Here is a 15,710-nt window from a genome sequence, read left to right as displayed (position 1 = left end):
GGCCACCCTCCCCTCCACACCCCCACTCTTATTAGGGATTTCTGGACCCAAGGGTAGGTAGGACGACGACCATGTCCAGCTTGAAGCAGCTAGAGGAGCTTGAGACTTTCGCCCATTGTCCTTTACAAGATTACAAAGGGTCTTAATATCTGAGAGGGAGGGATAGTTATTTTTTACGAACCATGGGTATGGACTTGAGGGGGGATTGCTGGGGGAGGGAGATACTGGGTGAAGGGGTGTAAAGGGGAAAAAATTGGAACTACCGTAACAACATAATCAATAAAATATACTTAAAAAAAAAAAAAAGAATATCCTGCAAAAAAATAAAATAAAATAAAATAAAGATAATTCATTTATGATATCACAGCATTATTTCAATTACTCATGCTGCACATCTTTGGAACATGTGTTGGTAGAGCACAAACAGGCCTTCCTCCCTGATATATTCTTTCTCAATCTGCTTCTGTACCCTCTGACAGCTGAATGTCACTTGAATGGTATACCCTCGACTCCGAGCATTTCTAGAGGATGCGCAGAAACAGCAAACCAGATGAACAAAATTGTAGTGAAAAATGCTCAGAAAAATGTAAGGGCCACCTTAGAGAGCAGCACATTGCTGTCACTGGAAGTGTTCAAACAAAGTGGAAGAGGAAGAGGCCTCCTATGAGCTCATGTACCTTAAGCCAGGGGTGATTCAGTGCTTCATAAACAGTGATCCTTTCAGCTGGATCCAGCATCAGCATGCGACGCACTAGGTCTTTGGCACTTTCAGAGATATGGCTCCACTGCCTTGGATTCATCTGAAGAGGAAGAAAGGAAAATGACCTTTATTTTCTGTGAGAAGTTAATACTCACTGTTATTTAATATTCCTATACTGTTTCAATGTCAACGAAATTCTCAGAGCAAATAACAGAAATCTAATTATAAAGCCTTGTTTTCTAAGGAAGAAGACAATTGTAATTTTTTTTTTGTTGCTCATTATGAGATTTTGCATTAGTAAGTATTCCTTCCACATGTTCTCATTGTTACATAAGTTATAATACTTTTATTAATGGAAAAATAGAATATTTTTGATTATACTTTTTACCTCAGCCAAAGGGTCTAGAATACTTTGACCTAGAAAGAACTAAAAGAAAATTTAAAAATGAAAAATTAAAAAAAATATTTTTAATATTTTGGTTTTAATATCGATTAGCAGTAATTGTAAAGCTATACAAAGTTATTAATAGGATATTTTGGTCACTGTATATCAATTTCAATCTTTAGGGAAAAATATGCTATTACCATAGACCTTATGAAATAAGCAATTCAGTTGTATATTGTCCTCAGTGAAATTACTTATGTCTTGTTTTTAGAGACAACTAAGCTACAAAGTAAACTAATAAAGTCAAAATAATTATGAGTTGTTCAAAAGACACAGGACTTGTGAGAAAGGCTGTGGATCTGTGAGGAAAAGAGCTGAAGGTTCCTGGAAAAGGGGTAAATCTGAGACCAGAAACCAGAAAAAAAAATGCACAGGAATGCTTCAGGTTTGGGTTTGGGAAGGCAACTAGATCAGGAGAATAAAGGGGGAGGAGGAGGGTCTCATTCCCTATTCAATATCAGGAAGCTGACTGATCACTGAGCTGCTTGGTCCCAGGAGCTTTAAGCAATGCTATGACTTTAACTTTCGAAGGGAGAAAGATGGAGAATATGGTACATAACAATTTAAAACCAAATGAAATCACAACTCGCATCACAGTACATATGCATCATTACAACTCGGTCAAGGGTTAGCATTAGCCACTCAGCTCTGGTTAATGTGAAGCTTTGTACGTTATAGTTGGGGAATGAAAAATGTCTCCAAGGTTAGGGAGGGACAGTTCTTAAAATTGGAGGATGTTCCATTTTCTTTTTCTAACAATTCCAAATGATAGTCACTTCTTCTTGTCAGAGCCCATTAAAATGAATGCCATGAGGTTATTACAATATTGTCAGCCTACTGAAATTGTGATCAATTAACCAGTTTGCAATAAGGAGGTGAGTGATTAAAGGGGCTTAGGTAGCCTTGTTCCCTGCTCCCCATCCTAGAGCTGTCGTATCCTTTGGTCTGAATGATTGGTCCTTGGGAAAGAGCTTGAGAAATCCTCTGAAAGTGATGGTAAGATTTCTGGAGTAGAAGTTGAGAAGTATATATCCCTATCCTTTTTATGTGGGAGCCTAATCTAGGGTTTTCTCTTTGTTTGGCTCAGCATAGTAGCCAAAATTAATTTGAGAGGTTGAAAACATAAGAGGGAATTACATAAGGCTATAAAACACTCACTTATTTAAATACACAGACTTCTGCTGTGTAGATACCAACTGGATACTTATAACAATGATATAAGTGATACAAGAGGATACTGTCCTTTATAAAAAAAGTTTATTGAACACGCTCATAGATACAAACTGAGGGTTGCCAGATGAGAGGGAGATTGGGGGGCTGTGTGAAAAAGGTGAAAAGATTAAGAAATAAAAATTGGTAGTTACAGAATACTCACAGGGAATACAGTCAACAATATTGTAATAACTACATACAGTGAGTGCCAGGTTGGTACTAGATTTATTGGGAGGGGCATCACTTCATAAATCATATAACTGTCTAACCACTATGCTGTGCACTTGAAACTAATATAAAATAATGAATTAAATGTTAGCATATATTCCAGTAAAGAGGTATTCTCTCACATCCCCTTTAAAAGATCAAGTAAGCTAGTAAATGAGAATAAAAAGTTAAACTAAAATTACTTAAGAACAGTATCAGTTTATAAACTATGACAATTTACATGTACTACATTTAAGATATAAAAAATTTCTTGAAAATACTCATAGAGATCAAGGATTTTGTTAATAGTTCTGTTAAGAACCACCAAGGTGATAAAATGATATTTTTGAGATTTGCTTCAAAAATTTAGCAGTACGTGGAATATGGATAAAACAAGATGGGCTGCATGTTGCTAAGTATTCAAGCTGGGGTTCATTATATTGTTTACCTCTACTGTTTTTATTTGTTTGAAATTTCCAATAATAAAAAGTGTTAACATTAAGTGCTGACAGAATCATAGCATACTATATTTTTAAAAAATCCACCAGGTTCATCATTGATAGTAGAGATGAATCTATACTTCAGACTGAGCTGCTGAAAACCTGGGGCTTTTGTAAGAAAAGGCATGAATAAAAGCAAGAGGCGAGGTTAGGCAAGTAAGAGAGTAAATAAGTTATTAAGCTCAAAGCTTCAAACTTTCAGGTTCAGAAATTATGACATAGCTGTCACCATCCATCTGACTTACTATAACAAGAACAGGGAATTTTAAAATAATTTAATTTTTGTACGTGTGTGAACAGTCCAACTTTCTTACAAAAAAACAAAACAAAAATTCAATGCTTTAAACATAGACTAAATCAAATACCAGAAGCTGTTGGAATGAAGCACATTGCCTTGGAAACATGGAAGTTAGCAACTGAACAAACACAAAGGCAGAATTCTATTATTAGCAAATGTTTATAATTCAAAAAGGCAGGTGGGAGATTTTATTATATAGTACCTACGTCATAAGTCACTGCGAGGATAAAATGAGTTAAATATAAGTGTTTAGAACAGTTCACGGCACAAAGTAAGTACTATGTGTGAATTAGCTATCCTTATTGATAGTATTATTATGTTGATGCATTACTAATTGTGCTTATTTTCATATGTTAGTATCTGTGATTTCACTTGGCAAAGTTCAACCAGAAAGCCACATGTGCATTCATGATAGCCACACACAATTTTCAGGGACTGAAGGGGGATGATTACTTACAAGCAGTTTCCTGAAACACTGAGTTACCTTGAAAGGACTGATTTTATTTCCCAGTGGCCAACTGACTCTAAGAGAAGCAGAAAAACCTATACTTAAAACATCTCTCTCTGTTAACAGTTTTGGCATATATATTAATCCAAATAAAAGACAAACCTGTATGCCTTTATAAACTGATGGTCCATAGGCCAAAAAAAAAAAAAAAAAAAAAAAGTATGAATGAGTATTACCTTCTTAACTACACAAACTTCAGTTTTAGCTTAAAAGAATAAGGTTGTAATTCTGAAACTAATTTCTTTTCTTTTCTTTTTTCATAACTTTTTTCCAAGTCCCATATAAATTTCTAACATTACTGAAGAATTGAAAAGAAAACTTTAGGAACCTCATAGTTTTGGAGTCTAGAGTTAATATAAACCCGTGTGTTTGGTTTTACGCTGCCTGGCATGGCTGAAAATGAAACAGTGGTTCTGTTGAGTAGAAAGTACAGGTTTCAGTAAGAATGGGAGGAAAGCATAAGTGGCTCTGATGCAATACCCAGACACACTCCCCCATGCCTCCCATACATAGCATCCTATTCCATTAGCCATATGTGGTGGTACAGGGCAAAAAGTCTAAGAAGAGCATGGGTAGTGAGGTTAAACTTAAGCTTGCTGATTTCTAAGAATTCCCTAGGTCGTTTTGGTATCACTATTCACAATGTCAGCGATGACTTTTTATTTTTTAAATAATGAAAGTATTAATTTACTAATGAGAAGTTTGTGAATTGTACATGTGGTTTCTGATCCACATTAGCTAAAGAAAAATATGAATGTTTAGGTGACACCAAGATGGGTCTAAATTATACTATGGACTGCAATTGTGATACTGGCATTTAGTTCAGTTTATTTTGGAATGTAAATGGCAAAATTTTCAGCTGTGCTGGCTCACTACATAAAACGCAATAAACAAAGTGTTATAAAGCAAAAACAAATAAAGGCTGATAGACACTGATTATAAAGTACAGTAAAGATAAAGAATTACTAAAATTACGTGGATGAAATTTCCACGTTAACTTTATAAATAAAGCCCCTTAAAAAAATTACACAAAGACATTCATTTTCCAGCTTAGTCTATAAATGAGTTTGGTCACCAGACACCTAATGGATACTTTTATTTTTTAAATTTAATCTTTATTGTATTTTTCCATTACCACTAAGTTCCCTTATACTCCTTCCCCCCAACAATCACCACACTGTTGTCCATGTCCATGAGTCCTTTTTCCTCAATCGCTCCACCTTCTACCTTGTGCCCCCCACTTGCTGTCACCTGCTCTCCACCTATAAGTCTGTCTCTGCTTTGCTTGTTAGTTTGTTCATTACATTCCACACATGAGTGAACTCATATGGTACATGTCTTTCTCTGACTGGCTTATTTCACTTAGCATAATGTTCTCCAGGTCCATCTATACTGTTGCAAAGGGTAAAATTTTCTTGGTTTTTACGGAGGCTGAGTTGGATTCCACTGCGTTAATGTGCAAATGGATACTTTTAAATCTAGGCTCATGTTTGTCACAAACACCTTACTCAAAGTAAAATAAAAGGTCAAATTCTATCACAATGAATTCTAAGGATTATTCCAAGTTCTTTCCCTGAACTAGAATTTTATTTGAAATCAGTAGGGCACTTACTGAACAATTTCTTTTGGTAGAATATATCTGTGGATAAAGAATTTGATTTTGTAGTGGATGTGGTTTGTGAATTTGAGGGCTCAGGACTCTTAGATGGTTGACTTGCATGTGGGAGAAAGGGGCACATCCATCTGGTTTCTGGTTTTTACACTGTATGAAAGATAGCTAGGGCCCCTGTTTTCTAGCCTAAACACAGAGTTGGGACCCAAACAGGGTGGAGAGGCTTGAGCTGCACTGCAGAGTGAAGGAGAAGGGAGGGGAAAGGCAAGGTGTCAAAGCCAGTCCCCTTTCTTCTAACCAGATGAAAGACAGTTCAGCTGAGAGCAACTCAGAAATGTACTTGTGCCCTATGTTGCCCACCAAGGCTAGTGGGTCAGTGCTGTAAGCAAAGAAGTTTTCTCTGACTTGGAAACTACCTGACAATCAATAAGCAATCCAGAGACAGACAGTTACTTCAAAAGACATTTTTTCAGAATAATTTAATCTCAATGGAAAAATTAAAACATTCGTAATATGTTACCTTATATTTTCCTTTAATAATGCCTTCAAACAATCTTTCCTTGGTTCCATAAAAAGGCAAACAACCACTTAGCAGGATAAAAAGGATCACGCCACAACCCCAGACATCTACAGGTTTTCCATAAGGCTCTCTTTTGACAACTTCTGGGGCCATAAAATGAGGTGTTCCAACGCGTCCTACATTTAAAACAACAACAACATCATCAAGGAAAAAATGTTTACATTAAGTGAGCTTTTTTCCACATTTGAAAACTGAAAATAATAGAACCATAACAGTCTGACGAAAAGTTTAACAATATAAATATTCTCCTCCATAAAATAAAGTTCGCAGAAGGAAATGAATTATGTACCTAATCACTTCTAACACTGGTACTTCCTATTCAATTCAGCAGTACACAGCAAGTGTTTACTCATTTCTTGTTTCATGAAGAAGTTCTTTAAATTTTCTAATTTTCACAAGTTAAAAAAATCAATAAAAATATAGAGCAGAGGCAGGCGGAAAAGTTGGGCAGCAGAGTGTGGCTGCCCAGGAAAGAGCTGGGAGGGTCTGAGCAGGGCAGGGCAGGGGCAGGGAGGGGTGGGTGGCGCAGGAGCGAGGAACACATCTGTGGAGAAAAAGATGACTTTTGACTGTCAAATGGAAATTCTCAAACCTAATGCTGAGAACTTTTATTTAGAATACAAATTTGAATCTGAAATCCTGTTCAGATTTTTGGTGTTGACTATAGCAATTAGTAATGATTAGTAATATTTTGTTATGGGATTTTTAAAGTTTCCTTCTAATGTTAACATTTGAAGAGAATGAGGGCAAAGATGTGACATAAACCAAAGTCAGAAACTCTTCCCATTCAACCCTTTTTGGCCTTCATTTTCTTTAAATAAAGAGTTTTCTTTCTTTTTTTTCCCTATCAAAACTAGCTTTCAGGAAGAAATCTGATAGCAGTTTTCTGAATACTAGTAACCATCTTTAACTCAGTATTCCAAAGGGAGTCTTCTACTGTAGAAAGGTTTGTACCCTGCAGGGAAATTATTGTGGGAGGGGACAGAGTGGTACTACCCAATAGTTTTGGCAGCTCTTCTAGCTGTATGCAGGCCCCCACTATCATGCAGAATTCAAGATCATTTTTACTTTGAACATTGCATAATACTGTGATTTAAGACCTTAGAGATCTTCTAATCCCGCTACAGAGAATGTATCATAAAGTCCTATTAGTGATTGTCAAATTCGGTTGGGGTGGAGACCATAAAGCAAGTCTTAGTTTGTGTGCTGGGGATGGGTGTTCCTTGCTGCAGATCATTACGGTTCCCCTCCCTCCCCCGTAATAGAAAAGACTAAGTTCAGGGTTCAGAGTGAAAATATTTTAATTTAAAAGGTACGTAGATCAGTGAAAACTTCACTGGTTAGAAGAAAGTATTTTTATTTCCTTATTACCCCATTTTGCTTCCTCAAGTAACACCAAAAAGCTGAAGTGATGAGACCTAAGCCTCCTGGGACAGGGTGGGGCCATTGGAGCTTCATTCTGTCCTGATGAACAGGAGCTGGCAGGAGAAGGGAAGAGCAGGACAAGAGATCAGGGGACCTGAAGGCAAGTTTGCATGACGCTCTGAAACTCAACTTACCGCCTACCACTTCCCACACAAGAAAGGTCCAGGTGACTCAAAATGGGGACCTCACCCTGGGGTTAGTCAGAACCGCCAGGGCCAGCCCCAGTCATCCCGAGGAGGCTCTCTCCATTTATCTGGACTGAGGACTGCCCTCATGTGGAGAACTAGTGTTCATCCTTAAGGAAGACGCATGTATTTAGGTTCAAAAGTTTGCTCACAGATGACAGAAGGAAAGACAATGGTAGAAAGAATATATAGGAATGATCTTTTTTTAATTTTGTGCATATCAGTAGAATGTAAAAGGACTGGAGTTAACCTTTACTGACCTCCCCAAACTCCTTGTTTGTGATCTCTTAGTTTTTCCTTCTTTGTGGTCACTTGACTTTTATGACTTTGACCACAAAATTCTAAGAACGGGACTCCAATCATCAAACCAAATTAAAATATCACTGTATTGTGACATACATCAGATAAACATTTAAATATTTAAATGCTATGTTTTCTCATAATATAATAAGACCTTATTACCCAGAACCTTAGGGAGGGAACTGTTCTGAATAGCTACAGATTCAGTATTGTAAAACTTGAATCTTTATGCACCCAAACCTTTTTACTTAAATAGTTTTGGATGCATATCTTCCTACAATTTCCTGACTTCTTTTACACAAGATGCTGCACACATTTTAACCTTTTCTTGATGACTCAGAATTGTCATTGTGGATATCAGTTAAAGAACAATGCTATAGAACAGGAAACCCTCTGAGGAACTTCAGAGGTATGCATGGGTTGATCTGTTCAGTATTAAAATGCTGCTGTGCTTTCCCAGTTTTGGTATCTGATCAATGTATTTTCTTCTGTTTGGCTTTCATTTCTTTTCTCTCACTATGCCTCAACTTACAATATGTTGCATAAAATCTGCTATCACCTGGAAACTCAGGAGCAACCAGAATCTTTCATTTAATAACAATTTCCTAAGTGCCTACCAGGTCCTAGACACAGCATGTGCCATGGACATACAGAGGGATAAGCCATGATCCCCTGGACTCTCACAAAGCTTAGTCTTTGATATGATTACAAATCTCTGCATCAAATGCTACATGGAGGTATGTCACTCAGCTAGTTATGGTAATACGGAAGAGGAGTAGGTTACCTAACTTGGGATGGTGACGCTCAGCCTGCTTTAAAAATGAGATGATTGTTAGCTCAGGCTTCAAGAAGAGTAAAAGCTATATAGATAGATAAAATCACAAAAGGCATTCTAAATGGGGGAAGAGAGGTGCAAGGCATAAAAGAACACAAATCCAGAAAACTCTCCGTAAAATGAGAGCATGCCAGCCTCATAGAGTGTCATTAGATGCTCACTTGAGAGGACAATCTGCAGGTTTTAAAGGCAGGAAGAGTTTTGCTGCTATTATAATGATTTTCTAGGTTCTTAGTTATCTTCTGGATAAGTAAGTTTCCTAAAGAGCTGAGTTTTAGATGTGTAAATACAGGAGTTGGCAAAAGTAGGTTTACAGTTGTGAGTACGTGTACCAGAGAGTTTATTCTTGTATTATTTATTTGTACAACTGTAAATCTACTTTCCTGCCCTGTATATGTGAATGGTTTTTATTATATGGAACATATAAGGGAGAGAATTCCTTTCTATTTGGAGAACTGAGTGACGAAAGATTCCAACTGACAGGAAAATAGCTTTCTGTTAAATATCAGCAAATTAGCTGATGGATATTAAAAAAATTTTCAAGAGTACCTTAAACAACAGGAAAGCTTTTTATAAAGAAATCTTTTATCCCTATCCACATATATCATATTTTTAAAGGTACTATAATGATGGAAGTAGTTGTATTTCAAGACTGTAAGGAAAAGTATGTTAAGAAATGATGATATTTTGGCCATCAGAAAGTATGTTAACTCTAGAAGTACTCATAAAAATAAACTCTGCATAACACATATTTTTTGTTTAAAATCAGCTTTAAAAATTTACAATTAAGGGGAAAGGTTCATGGACTTTGGAAAAATAGATTAACATGTAGAAAATGTCCAAAGTAAATGTAATGCACCTGTTTTTCCCATTAATTGAGATGCACACCCAAATATGAAGCCCAGGCCATTCTGAATACTAACAGGGTGCAGATCCACAAGAGAAACAAAGTCATTATATGTGGCCCGTATCTAACAGATAAGAGGAATTAGTTTCATTTCATTTTATCCCATCAACCTTAGGGATGTATTTATCAAAAATCACTTGTTATAATTGTGTAGTCTTAACACAAGGGTGATCTGTACAAATAATAAATCTGACTGTTAGTTTAACAGCAATATTTGTTTAAAAACAACAACAACTGAGATTTGTAGCTGACTGCAAGATTTGGACCAGCATCGTTATGTGGTTGTTCAAAAAACTAATGCAACATGGGGAGCCTGATAGACATTTAAGACCCAGAGCAAAAGAAGTGATAGCCCCAAGCCCCTGTGCACCAGACTCTACCTGTAGTTGTGTTCAGTTCTGGCTCTGTACTTTGTGCATAGTGGGGAGATTCTGAACCAGTTTACAGGAGGCATGGTTAGATTAACCTTGGCAAGCTAACTTGGACAAGACTTCAGGGAAAATGACAGCCGTCTTCCAACATCTGAATGGCTATCACATGGAAGGATTAAAACTGTACAGCCTGACTCCAAAAAGTCAGAATTAGGACTACTGCATAGAAGTTATAGGAAGAAAGATTTCTATTCAATGCAAGAATGAATGTTTCAATACTTTTTTTGAATGTTTCAATACTTAAGAAGCTTTCAAAAAAAATGGGATAAACTGTCCTGGGATATAGTAAATTCTTTGCCATCTGAGGAATTAAACTAGAGCTCAACCTTTTGCTGGGATTTTTGAGAGGGTTTCGTCGTCGGCAGCCGTCTGTCTTGAGAGACGATGGTGTAGCTTCTTAAGAGTCTATCTGCACCGCCGAGAATGGCTGTGCAGTCCGACTCGGGAGTGACATGGTATCTGTCTCCTCCCGTGTTGAATCGACATCTTGCGATGACGCTGAAGCTACAGAGCCTGGGCAGGGTAATATGGAGGGTCTGCTGTTGCCCATGCAGCAGACCCCCCCTCTCTTCGCAGCTGAAGGGTCCAAGGGAAAGACGGAGTCAATACAGCTTGGCTTCAGGTGCGCCGCAGGAGTTGCCGGTGTTGACTACAACGTCAAACCGCCTTAGGGACTCCGGCTCCGGATTTTCTGTCGGGGTTTACTCCCTTAGCCTTTCCCCTGAAGAGGTATGCCGCAAGGCAGCGGAGGTTTTTTGGAGTCAGAGTTTTCCTTCTCTGATGTGCCCTGACTGGAAGATCGAACCAGCGACACTTAGCTCGCAGGCCAACACTCAATCCACTGAGCCAAACCAGCCAGGGCTTGAGAGGGTTTAATCATTAGTTATAAGACTGGAGAAGTTAGGGCCCCTTTGAATCCTGAGATTCAATGACTTTATGATTAAACTATGCTTTACCACCTGATCCTTTGATCAGTCTTCTGAACATGAATGAAAAGTTCTGAATTAGGAAAAAAAAAAAAAAATCAGTTTTTAAAACTATATTCAACTTGCAGTTTCTCATATCATTGGAAATGATTAGCTGGAAGAAAATGCAAAACAAGAAGAAAATTTAAACCTACTTTAATTTTAGAGGGCAATGTGGTGAAAAAACAATTTAAAGAATAAAAATATGACTCATGGCTCATTTTTCAGATGATGGTCTGTGTTAATACTGCTTTGCTGTTTTAATAACAGTGAATGAAATGAAATATCCTGTGTAACATTATTATTTTGATATTTATCATTTGTCAGGTGCTTGAATTTAATGCAAGCATTCTTGAACCATGACAGGTTTTAAAAAGTTCTGCTGATATTGTCCATATTTTTCCTCTTCGTGAAGGCTGGCAGTATTTACAGATAGAAAAGAGAAGGAAATGACTAGAAGACTGATAGTCTGTAGAATGGAGAACTAAGTAATTTGCAAAACTAAGGAAGAGAATAAAAACAGGGCAGCATTCTGAGCTGGAGCCTATTCAAAGGAATAAACAAAAAAACCCAAATACTTGAATCTATAATTTGCATCCACCTCTGTATACTAGTGAAGAAAGTCTCTATTTTAAATTTTCTTCATTTTCTGGCCTAGAATTTTCCACTTATGTTGTTTGGCTAATAATAAAATCAGTCTGCATTCACATTTCTTTGCTCTTCCCAAATACACAGATTATGGCTTGAGTAGTTCTCTGACAAATGGAAAGAGTAAAACCATATGAAATTTAAAAGTAGCTATAGATGTAAGCCTGAAAGTAGATAATCCATATAGTTTTGATTTGACATTGCTTGGTCAGTTCAACTTTAAAAGTCACTGCTTCAAATATCTCTATAAGTATGGTCTCTTCTCTGTTAATGCTGAGGATACAAAGAATAAAAAGACAGCCTATTTCTAAGAGACTAAAATTCTAGTTGTGACTACAGTTATTAAATTCAAAACTATATGATGGCACTTTTGGGGGTAGGATGGGGTATGAAACACTGAAGACAGGATAATATTTAGTTTGAAAATTTTACACCAGCCTAAAGGTGACCAGGTTTTAAAGAATATATTTTTTTAAAAAGTGTTCTTACCTCCAGCTACAAGTCCAGACTCCCCTAATTGAATAGCTACCCCAAAGCCCCCGAGTTTAACAGGTGCCGAGTTTTCCTTTGAGGCGAGGAGAACACAGTGGGGCTGAAAAGAAAGACAGACAAAAAACAACAACAAACAAAAACAAACCAAAAGTAAGGATTAATTTAAGTCAAATAATTCAATTTACATGAAACTGAGTAACATGACAATAGAGTAATACATTAAAAACTTCTGGAATTATTTTGGATGCTTGAATTATTTGTCCTCTTCTCACTTCTGGCTTTCTCCAAAGACTTACCTGTTCCATCCAATATTTTTCAGAAATTACTTGCTTCCAATATTGGGGTATGGTGCTAAGAATTTCTCAGGATTCTAACCACTATGTTGTACACCTGAAACTAATACAATATTGTATGGCATCAATAATTTAAAAATAAATTTAAAAAAGAATGACTCAGGAAGCATGGATTCTCAAGAAAGATATATTTTCTGCTTTTTTCATGCAATGTTCTCTTCGAGTCGCAGTCTACACTTGTTTAAGGAAAAATATATTTTACACCTTGTGCTAAAATGTTTGTTGAAACCTCTGACTTTACTTACACTTTATCTTGGCCCTGAGGGGACGCTAATGGCCCTTTTATGCCCACCCTCCCACCCTCTTGCTTTTCTTCATTCATTTCACGCCTAAGTAAGAAGAGTCAGAGTAAATGACTCCAATTGAGCCTTGCTCCTAGGGAATTCACTGCCCTCCCTGGGCATACCTTTTCTCTGAACCTGCTCTTCCTCTCTGTGGAAGCTAAGAAAACAGAAGGGGGAAAGGAGACACTTGGCCTACATCTAGCCAAGAAATTGGAAAAATATCTATAGATTCTTTCAATATAAATTCCCTGATCTGATAATATTACTGTGGCTATTAAGAGGGTTTCTTATTTTGAGGAAACATATAAATAGGGAGATGAACCAATAGATGAGAAATTGAGAATAAAACAAATGTAGAAAAATGTTCACATATGGGAAATCTGAGCGAAAGGTGTCTGCATTTCTTTGTGCTATCCTTTGAATTTTTCTGTAAGTCTAAAATTATGTAAGAACAACCCCATCCTATTTTAAAGTCACAAGACTTCTTGTGGTTATGCTTTTGATTTGTTACATAGTGAGGTCAATTTGTTTCAATTAGATTTTGACCTAATTTGATATTTAAATTACATAAAACATATAGTTCCCAAGTGAAAACTGTAAACAAATACCAGAGGTCTAGCTTTTGTTCCCTCTCCTCATTCCCAACCCCCCTCTTCTCATTTGTAACTACTGGTATTAGTGTTTGGTTTATCCTTCCACTGTTCTTTTGAAAATAGGGAAATACATATAAATATTTAAAATTTTCACATAACAATATATCCGATAAGATGACTCCATAGACCTAGAGATTTTTAGGGAGGTTTGCTTTCGTTTTGTTTTTTCAAGAGAGACATTTGTGTGCTGATGTGAAAGATCCATAGAGAGGAAATGTATTCCCAGGAAAGAGAGGAGAATGGGACAAAATGCACAAGTAGGGTGGGGGTTGGCTCTGGTGACGGCAAAGAAGGCAGGGTACAGAGCACCTGTAGATGCAGACAGATGTAAGAAGATGAGGAAGTTCTCTTCTGAGCACTTCTATTTTCAATTTACTTTGAAATAAAACTGATCATCAGGTGGGAGTTGGGAAGGGGAGGAGGTTGTTGGCAATTTGAGAAGAGTGAAGGTGTGAAAAAGTATTTTCAAATAATAGGAGCATGAATTGACTAAGGCAGTTGCTTTCAAACCATAGCATCAGAATCACACAGATTTACTGGCCTCCACCCCCAGAGTTTCTGATTCATAAGGTCTGGAATGAAGTAAAAAATGTGCATTTTTAACAAGTTCCTGAGTGATGTTGATGCTACTGGTCTGGGAACCAATGTTTGAGAACCACCAGACTAAAGAAATACAGCTAGATTGCTGGCAGCACACAGACCCACTTGAGGTTTGTGGTAATGAATTTCAAGTGAGAGAATTAGCCTGACTGTGTATTTGAACCTACCAGTCCTCATTTTACCTGCAGCGTTCAGGCCTGGAGTGAGTGGTGAGCTGAATTTAACCAGGGTTGGGATTTAGATAGAGGACAGTGATATCAGTTAATAGATGGCACCAAACAAGTATATCCATTTATCTTTTTCTTTTTTCCTTTTATCTTCACATAAATAAAAAGCTAAGATAACAACAAAGGAGAAAAGGGAGGGTGAGGGGAAGAGGATATATAGGATTGAGCTAAGAACATAGAGACACAAAGTAGAGAGGTTCAGAATGAACAGGAAAAAGTTCATATAAGGAAGAACTAGAAAAGGATTATATTCAAATCTGGTCACAGTAGGGCAATAAAACTGAAGCTTTAAAAAGCAGAATTAGTATTTTGAAAAGGGATGGCTTAGGTGTGGAAAAACAGCTAACATAATAGAGAAGAAAATATTTATATTTGATTTGATAAATGCTAATAAACATCTATTTAGTCATAAAAAACTATGCCAGGATCTTGAATATATTTTCACACCCATGTTTATCACAGCATTATTCACAACAGCCAAGAGGTCGAAGCAACCCAAATGGCCACTGACAGATGAATGGATGAAGAACATGTGGATATAAAATGTAATATTATGCAACCTCAAAAGAAGGAAATCCTGTTACAAACTGCAACATGAGTGAAACTTGGTGATATTATGCTAAATGAAATAAGCCAGTCATAAAAAGACAAATATTGTATGATTCCACTCAAATTACATAAAGTAGTCAAAACCAAAGAAAGCAGAAAGGTGGTTGCCAGGGTGGGAGGGGAAATTAGTGCTTAGTGGGTATAGAGCTTTATTTCTGCACAATGAAAAAGTTGTAGAGATCTGTTGCACAACAATATAAATGTACTTAACGCTACTGAACTGTAAATTTAAAAATCATTAAGATGGTAAAATTAACGTTATTTTTTAAAACAATATGTGCACACAAAATTTTTTTTTTACTTTATTGTTTACACTATTACAGATGTCCCCATCCCCCCTTTGCCCACCTCTCCCCATTGCCCTCCCTTTCCCTCTGACCATCACCACACTTGTCTGTGGGTCATGCATATATGAACTTTGCTGATCCCTTCACCTTCTTTCATCCAGTCCTGTCTCCCTCCTGCCTTCTGACAGCTGTCAGTCTGATCCATGTTCCCATGCCTCTGGTTCTAGATTGTTTGTCAGTTTATTTTGTTTATTGGATTACATATATAAGTGAGATCACATATGGTATTCGTCTTTCACTGACTGGCTTATTTTACTTAGCATGGATAGACCTGGAGAATATTATGCAATCACAAAAGGTAAGGTTTCCTTCTTTTTTATGTAGTATTCCATTGTGTAAATGTACCACAGCTTTTTTATCCACTCATCTACTGATGGACACTTGGGC

At 36.9% G+C, this 15,710-nt stretch overlaps 1 protein-coding gene across 10 annotated transcripts in view; it reads right to left on the bottom strand.

Annotated features, from left to right (window-relative positions):
* Positions 1-15,710, bottom strand: part of CASK (calcium/calmodulin dependent serine protein kinase) — a 419,618-nt gene that overhangs the window by 146,388 nt on the left and 257,520 nt on the right. For all 10 annotated transcript variants that reach the window (XM_090265298.1, XM_090265289.1, XM_090265291.1 and 7 more), the window contains 3 exons: positions 12,248-12,350; positions 6,003-6,178; positions 678-800 (listed from right to left, as the gene is read on the bottom strand). In XM_090265298.1, coding sequence (XP_090121424.1) covers positions 678-800; positions 6,003-6,178; positions 12,248-12,350 — 402 coding nt within the window. The remainder of the gene's footprint in view (positions 1-677; positions 801-6,002; positions 6,179-12,247; positions 12,351-15,710) is intronic.

This window comes from Furipterus horrens, unplaced genomic scaffold (genome assembly GCF_987537825.1).
Source record: "Furipterus horrens unplaced genomic scaffold, mFurHor1.1.pri manual_scaffold_17, whole genome shotgun sequence".
In the NCBI taxonomy this organism is placed as follows: Eukaryota; Metazoa; Chordata; class Mammalia; order Chiroptera; family Furipteridae; genus Furipterus; species Furipterus horrens.
The sequence above is the reverse complement of the archived record's forward strand: the minus strand, read 5'-3'. Positions and strand labels throughout refer to the sequence as shown.